The following is an 11,455-nucleotide window of genomic DNA, read 5'->3' as shown; positions in this document are numbered from 1 at the left end:
CAATCAATCAATCAATCAATGATGGCTCACCTGTTTTAACATGAACTCAGGTCTTTAACGAGAAAAATGAACCAAACTGAAGAGTTTCATTTCCAGTCTTTTATAGATGAACAGCCCTGTTCTTCACTGGAAGCACCATGGATTCACTGAGGTCCTCTGTGGTTCAGATTGTTTTTGTGTCCTTTTTGTGTTGGTTTTGAGTCTTTTTATTGTCGTTTTACATCTTTGTGGTCATTTTGTGTTAGACTGGAGTCTTTCTGTTGTCATTTTGTGTTGGGTTTAAGTCTTTTTGTGTCCATTTAGTGTTGAGTCTTTATGTTCTTGTTCTGTGTTGGGTTTGAGTCTTTGTTGTCGTTTTATATCTTTGTGGTCATTTTGTGTTGGAGTCTTTATGTTCTTGTTCTGTGTTGGGTTTGAGTCTTTTTACTGTCGTTTTACATCTTTGTGGTCATTTTGCGTCTCTGTGTTTTGTTTCTGTGTTCATTTCATGTCTTTTTTGGTCATTTTTGTCTCTGTGGTCGTTTTGTGTGTTTATGGTCATTTTGTCTTTTGTCTGGTTGTTTTGCGTCTTTCTTTTTGTTTGTAACTTTGTAAAACTTCTTTTTCTTGTGAATGTTCTCGACGTTTTTGGAATATTTGAACTTCTGTTTTTCCGAAACCTTAGGTTTTTTAAGGTCGGTTCCACAGAAAACTGAATGTTTCTAAAGTTTCCCTTTAAAACCCTGATTGGTTCATGTTGCTTCCTGAGCCAATCAGGCAGGACTGCTGTCGCCATGGAGACGGTCGGATTCTTCTTCTATGGTGGTGAAACGCTGCAGCTCAAAGAGTTCTACTTTTAAAACTTTATTGACAAAACAAACAGATCAGGAAGTGTTGGTGAGAAATTAAAGACACAAAAACAGCACAAATCAAGCTGTGAACCAACACACAACATTAAAGTAACGTTTCCGGTTTGTTAATTGTTAATGTTAAGTAATGTTGACAACAAGAACATTACTAGAACGCCCTTGGAACATTCACAGAACATATCTGGACAACATTAGCTTAGCTTTAAGAAAAACGTTGTGAAGAAGAAACAGCTTGAAGGCCTAAAAACATTAACGCAACTGAGCCAGAACATATTTACAACATTTTAGAGAACGTTCTCCTGCCTCCATGTAGAACATTCTGGGAAATCAACATAAAACTGTATCTAGAACGCTCTCAGAAAGCTTTAGAACGTCTTTATAGAAAACGATCCCACATTTAAGAAGCTGGAAACATCACTACAACTCTCACAGAACATTCCTAGAACGTTCTAGAGAACATTATCTCACGTTTAAGAAGAACAATGTAGGAACCAATAAAAGAAGACTTCCCATGGTAAACATTACTAGAACCCTGTCAGAATGTTCTTAGAACATATTTAGAGAACATCATGCTGTTCAAGAAAAACATTACCAGAACCTTCTTAGTGCGTTGTTAGAATGTCTTTGAAGAATGCTACCCTACTGTTGAGAAAGAACATTTTGGGAACTAAAGAAAACATTTCCTACTGAGAACATTACTAGAACTCTATCAGAACGGATTTCAAGAATGTTATCCTGCGTTTAAGACGATAAAAGAAAAAACTTCTCTAGAACGTTTCCCAGATCATTTTTAGAGAGCGTTTGAAGAACATCTTAAGAGAACGTTTTCCAGAACATCTTTAGAGAACGTTTGAAGAACATTTAAGAGCATTCTGAGAACTAAGAAGGAAAAACGTTCCCAGTGGAAACTTGTTTGGTTCTGTTCTTGTAAACTCGACTTCTGAATGTTGTTAAATCGGTTCTGTGGGGAACCAGCAAGGGGCGTCCGGTTCCCTCAGGACTCTGTCGGGAACATTTCAGCAAAACAAAAACCAGGAAACTGAGCAGGAAACACAGTTTTCCTGAGTCAGATCCAGGAAATCCTGACGTTCTGCTGCAGAACGTTCAGCTCTGGTCTCGTGTTCTCGTCGGTTCTTAGAGAGAAAAACATGAGAATAAATGAAAAAAATAAAATCTGTTTATTTAGAGTAAAAACTAAATTCTATAGAAATTGAATAAAACTGAACATAACATAAACAGTAAATATTTACGTGTATGTGTCATACGTGTTTAACCAAAAACAAAGACATAGAAATAAAACGTATTTTATTTCGTTCTAAAATAAAAACATGAAACGTGAATTTAATTTGGGAGAAAGAATTTAATGTTAAAAAGAAACAAGAATTAAAATCAGTTCATTAGAAAAGAATCAAAGAATCACAGCGAGACTTAAAACACACAGTAATACTGCAAACAGTACACAGATGTACTGCAAACAGTACACAGTAATACTGCAAACAGTACACAGATGTACTGCAAACAGTACACAGTAATACTGCAAACAGTACACAGATATACTGCAAACAGTACACACTTATACTGCAAACAGTACACACTTATACTGCAAACAGTACACACTTATACTGCAAACAGTACACACTTATACTCTCACATACAGTACATACGTCTATATTCATGTGTAAAAGTGTAAAAAGCTTTTATTTTGTTAAAAGTGTAACAGGCTGCAGTGATGTCATCGGTGATGTCATCCTCACAGTGTGGTGAACTGGCTCAGAGCTCCTCTCAGCTTGTCGGCGATCTGACCAATCAGAGAGCAGAGAGGTGACATCAGCTGTCAGCTCACCTGTCCTGGCCCCGCCCCCTGGCTGTGTGTGCTCACCTGCTGGTAGAAGGTCACTTGCTGCTCCAGGTAGAGTTGCATCACTCTGTTGTAGTCGTAGATACGGTTGCTATGGAAATGATTCATCTCAGCTGGAGGGAGAACGAAGAACGGAGTGACGCTTAGAGACCGACGACAACGTAACTGCAGGTGAGTGTGTGTCTTGTTGCCATGGTTACCCTGCAGGGAGTGTGTGTGTCTTGTTGCCGTGGTTACCCTGCAGGGAGTGTGTGTGTCTTGTTGCCGTGGTTACGCTGCAGGGAGTGTGTGTCTTGTTGCCGTGGTTACGCTGCAGGGAGTGTGTGTCTTGTTGCCGTGGTTACCCTGCAGGGAGTGTGTGTCTTGTTGCCGTGGTTACCCTGCAGGGAGTGTGTGTCTTGTTGCCGTGGTTACCCTGCAATGAGTGTGTGTCTTGTTGCCGTGGTTACCCTGCAGGGAGTGTGTGTCTTGTTGCCGTGGTTACCCTGCAGGGAGTGTGTGTCTTGTTGCCGTGGTTACCCTGCAGGGAGTGTGTGTCTTGTTGCCGTGGTTACCCTGCAGGGAGTGTGTGTCTTGTTGCCGTGGTTACCCTGCAGGGAGTGTGTGTCTTGTTGCCGTGGTTACCCTGCAGGGAGTGTGTGTCTTGTTGCCGTGGTTACCCTGCAGGGAGTAGCTCATACAGCTGCTCCTCTGGTTCATGCTTCTTTTGTCGCTGCTGCTGATTTTTCCTGCAGAAACCAAACGATCGGCTTCCTTCACCTTCTCCACTGCAGCCTGAACACACACACACACACATGCACACACACACACACACACACACACACACACAGGTGAGGCCACGCCCCTCCTGATATTTAATTTAACCAATGAAGTGACAGGTTCAGAAATCATCAAAAAACATTTCTAAATAACGCTACTGTGTAGCACTGATTGTGTACTAGTACTGTGTATTACTGCAGTACCTTGTGTACAGCGATGATCTCTGGGAAACATCCCAGCAGGCCTTTATATTCACTGTTGGTCTCCAGGAGGAAGTACAGATCCTTCTGAGGCTGCAGGAACAAATAAATACATAAACAAATAAATAAATACATAAACAAATAAATATATAAATAAACACAAAACAAACTGTCAATTAAAACGTGAGTGTGTTGACCTGTTGTGCGACGATCAGTGCGATCTCTTCATAGGTTTTTCCAGCTGCTGTCAGCGCGTCAGTCAACGTCTCCTCTCCTGAAACACACGCAAAAATACGCACAAATACACATAATTACACAAAAATACACACAAATATACATGTATCGTAAGTCATCTGAGATCTCCTTTGTCCCTTGCATCTTTGCATCTTTGTCTCCCTGCCTCTTTGTTTCTTTGCCTCCTTGTATCTTTGCATCTTTGTCACACTGCATCTTTGCATCTTTGCCTCCTTGTATCTTTGTCTCTGCATATTTGCCTCTTTGTGTCTTTGTCTCCCTGCATCTTTGCTTATTTGCCTCTTTGTGTCTTTGCTTCTTTGCCTCTTTACATCTTTGCTTCTTTGTCTCTTTGTATCTTTGTCTCCCTGCCTCTTTGTTTCTTTGGCTACCTGCCGCTTTGTCTCTTTGCCTCCTTGTATCTTTGCCTCCTTGCCTCTTTGCCTCCTCACCTGGATATTTGCTGCTGCTGAAAACAGTCGACAGGTTTCTGAAGGCCCGTCCGATCCGTTCGTACTCTTTAGGCAGCGCTGGTTGACACACAGGGTCACATCATACTTGTTAAACATGTGAACACGCCCTAAACATGTGAACACGTGTCGTACATGTGTGTCTACTGACGTCCGGTGCAGCGTTTCCAGTGTGTGTGTCCGACATTCAGCAGCTCTCTGACGCCGTCATCCATGGACTTAGTGAAGCGGCTGTACTGCTCACACCTCTGCTCCCTGTGCACACACACACACACACACACACACACACACACACACACACACACACACGATGAGGTCACCTGTCGGACGCGTCACCTGTCCAGGTGAAACAGACCTGACAGACTTACACCTGGGCAGCGTCCAGCTCTGCAGCTTCGGGTTCGACCAGACTGAACATCATTGGACCCACCGTCTCGTCTTTCTCCGTCTTCCTCTTCCCAGACTTCCACTCCTGGAAGATGAAAAACAGCTTCAGCCAATCAGGACCAGGTACCCAACATCCTCACAGCTGATTGGCTGTGGGCGTCTACCCCCGGGGGCCGGGGCTTGCCGTACCTTCTCGTCCTTGTAGGTGAGGAAGAGCTGGAAGACGTCGCTCTGAGAGACGACGGGGTGGCGACACATCCGGGTCATCCAGGCCTGCAGACGCTCCATCCTCATCCGGATGAAGTCCTCCTCAAACCTGCCTGAGAGCACAGGAGGCGCTAAAACACACCGCAGCAGCACAGGCCAGTCACACAGCTGTGGTTGTCACGGTTACAGCTCACCTGTGACCTGCTTGTCAGGTAGTGACGGGATGGGAAGCAGAGAGCCGAACTTCTCCAGCAGACGCTCGTACAGCCAATCAAAGTGCTTGTAGCGATGATTGACAGGTCTGTTGGTGGTCTGGAGGAAAAGGGAGGCGGGTCAAGGATGGATACTACAAGTACTACTGAGTACTAGTGAGTACTACTGTGTAATACTGTGTAAACTGTGTAATACTGTGTACTAGTACTGTGTAGAACTCCAGTTTTGTGTTAGTGGTACTCAACGAAGTTCTTCAGTTTGTACAGTCTGTGTAGTACTGTAGTACTGTGTGGTACTGCATAGTACCTGTGTGGTACTGTAGTACTGCGTAGTACTGAGTAGTACTGTAGTACTGCGTAGTACTGTGTAGTACTGCATAGTACTACAGTACTGCATAGTACTGTGTAATACTGCATAGTACTATGTAGTACTGTAGTACTGCATAGTACTGCATAGTACTGCATAGTACTGCGTAGTACTGTGTAGTACTCACGCTGGGTGTGACCTGATACTCGATGAAGCTCTTCAGTCCGTACAGTTTGGACTCTTTCTTGGGATCAGCGATCACACAGTCCAGAGGAGACGTTGGGTAGAGCCACACAGGACCCACCTCTCCCGTCTGATTGGACGAGACAGGAGCCAATTAGAGCACAGTGATCAGCAACAGATCAATAACAGATCAATAACGGATCAATAACAGATCAATAATAGATCGATAACAGATCGACAACAGATCAATAGCAGCTCAATTAGAGAACAATAACAGATCAATAACGGATCAATAACAGATCGATAGATCGATACATCTAATTACTCACATAGATAGGAAGTCTGCTGCTGTTAGCTGGTGGTTTGGCTAACAGGAAGACTTCAGGACTCGGACCTTTGGAGAACGGGAACCTGAGGACACGACATTAGATCTACTGATTTCTACTGAGATCTACTGGGATCTGCTGGGACCTACTGGGATCTAAAGAAATCGATATTGTTTTTACTGAATTGACCAAATTCTACCGTGTTCTATTTATTTTCCCTGAGAGCTACTGTCGTATGCTGGGATCTACTGACCTATGATGGGATCTTCTGGGATCTACTGTCATATGCTGAGATCTACTGGGATCTACTGACCTATACTGGGATCTACTGGTGTATTTTGGGATCTACTGGGACCTACTGGTACCTACTGTCGTATGTTGTGATCTACTGGGATCTACTGTTGTATGCTGGGATCTACCAGGACCTACTGCGATCTACTGCCGTATGTCGGGATCTACTGGGATCTACTGCCGTCTGCTGGGATCTACTGGCCTACAATGGGATCTACTAGGATCTACTGACCCATGCTGGGATCTACTGAGCTATGCTGGGATATACTGGGATCTACTGTTGTATGTTGGGATCTACTGGGATCTAATGGGTTCTACTGAGAGCTGTAATCATCTCTTTCTGTTTGCGTGTTGTGGAGATGCGTTTACTTGTTAAGGGAGATTTTGACAGACGGGCCATGGGCACTCCGTCCTGAAACCCCGCCTTCGCCCTCCGCCTGCTCGTTACCATAGTAACCGCCCAGCGATTGGTCGTCCCAGTCGTCGTCCCACTCACCGTCGTTGTCCTCACCAGGCGGAGTCGCTGTTTGGTAATAATCACATTTTCACCAACGAACCCAACCACAGCCCAGATGAGTTAACTGAAACATGCGTGCACCTTGTTGGTTGTGTTGGTGTCCTCGACTGTCCCATCCCTCTGTGTTACTGACATAAGCCCCGCCCCCTGACCACGAGTCCCCGCCTCCTCCTCCACCAGCGTTACCGATCTGAAACACCAACAAGGGAGAGGAAGAGAAGAAATGAGTTTGTAATTTAAATAATAATTTATCACCATCAACCAGATCAACACGTTCAGAAACACTACATACACAAATGACACATTTCTACTAAGAAGACACAAATACACCTTGTGTCTCTTTGTGGTTGTTTTGTGTCTCGTTGAGGTTGTTTAGTATCTCTTTACGTCTCTTTGTTTCTCTTTGTAGCTGAATTGTGTCCCTTTGTAGTCATTTTGTATGTCTTTGTGGTTGTTTTATGTCTCTTTGAGGTTGTTTTGTGTCTCTTTGTGGTTGTTTTGTGTCTCGTTGAGGTTGTTTTGTATCTCTTTACATCTCTTTGTGTCTCTTTGTAGCTGAATTGTGTCCCTTTGTAGTCGTTTTGTGTCTATTTGAGATTGTTTTGTGTCTTTGTGGTTGTTTGGTGTCTCTTTGAGATTGTTTGTGTCTTTGTGGTTGTTTTGTGTCTCTGAGAATTGTTTTGTGTCTCTTTGTGTCTTTCTGGCAGTAAGTAGTTGTCGTGCTGCATGGTGTAGTTTTTTATGCAGACATACAGCTGAACTAAGTCACACCTGTGCTCACCTGTAAATATCCTTCAGGAACCAGTCCGGTGTGTCCGCTGGAGTTCTGGGCTTCGATCCAGCCTCCACCTACGCTCTACACAACAGACACACACATCAGTACTGAGCATGTGCACCATGTTAGCGTAGCAGCAGAGTTAGCGTAGCAGCAGCATTAGCATAGCAGCAGTGTTAGCATAGCAGCAGAGTTAGCATAGCAGCAGAGTTAGCGTAGCAGCAGCGTTTAGCGTACCTGGTCGATCACGGCGACGGTGTCTCCTGCTCGGACTGACAGCTCGTTGTTCCCTGGTTCAGCTGTGAAGTCGTACAGAACCAGAGCCTGAAACAAAAACAAACAAACAAACAAATAAACAAACAAACGGGAACATTAGAACCATGATGTTCCTGTTAGAACCCGAACACTTCGACTACAACCAACATATTCCTGTCAGCAGCTTCAGGCTCTCACTGCACAGTTTCACCTCTTCAAGCTGTGACCTCTGGAGAACATCCAGGAAACGTCCAGGAAACATTCTCCAAAGGTTCCCTGAGAGTTATTGTTGGCTGAACTTTCATAACATTCCGTGAAGGTTCATTTAAGGTTACAGTTTGGGAAAACGTCAGGGAATATCCAAGGAACGTTTAGGAAACATTCTCTAAGGTTAACGTCCGTTGAAACTTCAGAGAACATTCTTAAAACATTCCTTGAAGGTTCATTTAAGGGTTGCTAAACCTCCAAAGAACTTCCATAGAACACTCCCCCAACATTCCCTGGAAGTTCCATTGAGGTTACAGCTTGGGAACACTTCAGGGATTATCAAGGGATATTCAGGAAAGATCCATGGGACATTCCTCAAACGTTCCTTGAAGGTTCATTTAAGGATACAGTTTGCTAAATCTCCATAGAACCTCTAGGAAATGTCCAGAAAATATTCCCTCAACATTCTCCAAAGGTTCCCTGAGAGTTATTGTTCACTGAACTTTTGGAAAATGTCCATGGAACGTTCCCCAAACATTCCTTGAAGGTTCATTCAAGGCTACAGTTTGGGAAACCTTCAGAAAATGTTGGTTACTGTCTTGGAAAACTTCAGGGAACATCCATGGAATGTTTGAGGAACATTCCATGGATGTTCCATTAGCGTTACAGTTTAGGAAAACATCAGGGAATGTCAGGGAATATCGAAGGAACATTTCGCAAATGTTCCCAAAGGTTACTATCCGCTGAACCTTCAGAGAACATTCCTAAAACATTCTTCAAAGGTTCATTTCAGGGTACAGTTTGCTAAAACTTCCAAAAACGCCGGTTACTGTCTAGGACAACTTCAGTAAATGTCCATGGAACATTCTTCAAACATTACCTGAAGGTTCCATTAGGGTTGTAGTTTGGGAAAACTTCAGAGAACATCAGGGAATATCGAAGGATATTCAGGGAACATCCATGGGACATTCCTCAAATGTTCCTTGAAGGTTCATTTAAGGTTACAGTTTGGGAAACCTCCAAAAAATGTCTTGGAAAACTTCAGGGAGCGTCCATGGAACGTTCCTCAAACATTCCCTGAAGGTTCCATTTGGGTTAAAGTTGGGAAAGATTTCAGGGAACATCAGGAAATATCGAGGGATGTTCAGGGAACATCCATGGGACATTCCTCAAATGTTGCTTGAAGAGTTATTTAAGGGTACAATTTGATAAACCTCCATAGAACCTCTAGGAAACGTCCAGAAAAAATTCCATCAACATTCTCAAGGTTACAATTTTGGAAACCTCCAGAAAACGTCTTGGAAAACTTCCGGGAACGTCCATGGAATGTCCCTCAAACATTCCCTGAAGGTTCCATTTGGGTTAAAGTTTGGGAAAACTTTAGGGAACGTCAGGGAATATCAAGAGAACATTTCGCAAATATTCCCAAAGTTCACTGTCCGCTGAAACTTCAGAGAACATTCCCAAAACATCCCTGGAAGGTCCTTTTAAGGTCACAGTTTGCTAAACCTTCATAGAACCTCCAGACAACATTTCCTGAATGTTTCCAAAAGGTTACTGTTTAGGAAAACTTCAGGGAACTTAAGGGAATTCTAGGGAACATTTCAGAAATATTCTCCAAAGGTTACTGTTCACTGAACCTTCAGAGGATGTCCATGGAACGTTCCCTGAAGGTTACTGTGCTTTCTGGGGAGATTCCCTGACGTTTTTCTCAACCGTAACCTTCAGGGAACGTCCATGGAACATTCCCAAAACATTCCTTGACAGTTTAAGATTACAGTTTGTGAAACCTCCAGAATACGTCAAGAAATGTTCCCTGAACATTCCCTGAAGGCTTCTGTTTAGGAAAACACCAGGGAACCTCTGCAGAACGTTCCGCAAACATCCTCTGAAGGTTCCATTAAAGTTACAGTTCGGGAAAACTTAAGGGAACTTCAGGGAACATCCAAGGAATGTTTCGGAAATATTCCTAAAGGATGATGTCCACTGAACCTCCAGGGAACGTTCCCCAAACATTCCTTGAAGGTTCTTTTATGGTTACTATCGACTGACCCTCCAGGGAATGTTCTCCAAACATTGCTTAAAGGTTTACTTAAATTACACTTTGCTGAACCTTTTGAAAATGTCCAGGAAACGTTCCCTGAACATTCCCTGAAGGTTACTGTGAGCTGGATTCACATCATTTAAGTCTTTAAACACGTTTCTGGTTCAGGATTTAATAACTGTGTTTATACTTCAAACGGATTTATTCGAGAAGAATCATTTAAAATTTCTCTGACAATCTGTGAAGGTTTAAAGTATCTATGATTCACTGCATACAATTTTAATGTTCTGACCTGTGGACTTCTGTATTAACTGTCAGCTAGAACTCACTGTTTTCTAAATAGATTCGGTATTAACTATCAGCTAGAATTCACTGTTTTCTCTGCAGACTTCTGTATTAAGTATCAGCTAGAATTCACTGTTTTCTCTGCAGATTTCTGTATTAACTATCAGCTAGAATTCACTGTTTTCTCTGCAGAATTCTGTATTAACTATCAGCTAGAATTCACTGTTTTCTCTACGGACTTTTGTATGAAGTATCAGCTAGAATTCACTGTTTTCTCTGCAGACTTCTGCAGCGGCCTCGGTTCGTCTCGGCTTGGCTCGGCTCGCTTCGGTTCGGCTCGCCCCGCTGACGGAGGTCAAAGGTCACCGCCTGGTTCAGGTGAGTCCTTACCTGCAGCGCCATGGTGACGTCACAGCAGCAGATCTTTATCCCGGTTCTGATCAAAGTTTCATCCTGTCAGCGCGAGACCAACCTGCGGAGCAGCCGCACCAAGGCAGGGAGCATGCGCACAGCACTTCCTCCGGGGTCCTTCACAATAAAAGCACCGCGACGGTTCATCCGAGGAATAATACGGGACTTTATGACAGCGATTTTATTTTGGAAGACAGCTTCCGGTAGTTTCCTATTTATCACAAAAACCTTGATGGACAGTGACGTCACACACCCGGAAGAACAGCGTAGTTTACACATTATTGGGCGTTTCCTGAAAAGTGTCGGGTTGCACACAGATATACACTGTAAATAATACTACAGATGTGCACTGTAAAAAATAAAAGGAAAAATATTACAGTACAGCACTGCATTGTAAAAAATAAAATGAAAATTTACAGTACTGTGAAAAATATTACAGTACTGGAAAAATATTATAGTTACACATTGTAAAAAAAAGAGTAAAAATACTACAGTACTGTAACGCATGGCTAAGAATACTAGAGAACTACACTGTAAAAATACTACAATACCGTACACCATGACTAAAAAATATTTCAGAAATACACTGTAAAAATACTGTAGTTCTGTAAAACATAGCTAAAAATACTACAATACAGCACTCTAAAAATACAGTACGGTAAAGCATATAAAATACTAT

General features: G+C 42.9%; 1 protein-coding gene across 1 annotated transcript; it reads right to left on the bottom strand.

Moving 5' to 3' along the window:
• Window positions 1–2,188: 2,188 nt before the first annotated feature.
• Window positions 2,189–10,913, bottom strand: LOC111584462 (sorting nexin-9-like). Its single transcript, XM_023293609.3, has 17 exons — window positions 10,756–10,913; window positions 7,812–7,898; window positions 7,581–7,655; window positions 6,881–6,989; window positions 6,652–6,805; window positions 5,995–6,076; window positions 5,670–5,795; window positions 5,158–5,275; window positions 4,946–5,076; window positions 4,738–4,841; window positions 4,521–4,624; window positions 4,352–4,429; window positions 3,863–3,939; window positions 3,669–3,758; window positions 3,366–3,480; window positions 2,728–2,819; window positions 2,189–2,646 (listed from the first exon to the last, which is right to left on the bottom strand). The coding sequence occupies exons 1-17, from the start codon at window positions 10,765–10,767 to the stop codon at window positions 2,599–2,601; spliced, it is 1,602 nt and encodes a 533-aa protein (XP_023149377.1). The 5' UTR covers window positions 10,768–10,913; the 3' UTR covers window positions 2,189–2,598.
• Between the last annotated feature and the right edge of the window lie 542 nt (window positions 10,914–11,455).

The sequence above is a fragment of the Amphiprion ocellaris genome, chromosome 24 (genome assembly GCF_022539595.1).
Source record: "Amphiprion ocellaris isolate individual 3 ecotype Okinawa chromosome 24, ASM2253959v1, whole genome shotgun sequence".
NCBI classification, from domain to species: Eukaryota; Metazoa; Chordata; class Actinopteri; family Pomacentridae; genus Amphiprion; species Amphiprion ocellaris.
This window is presented reverse-complemented; position numbering and strand designations above follow the sequence as displayed.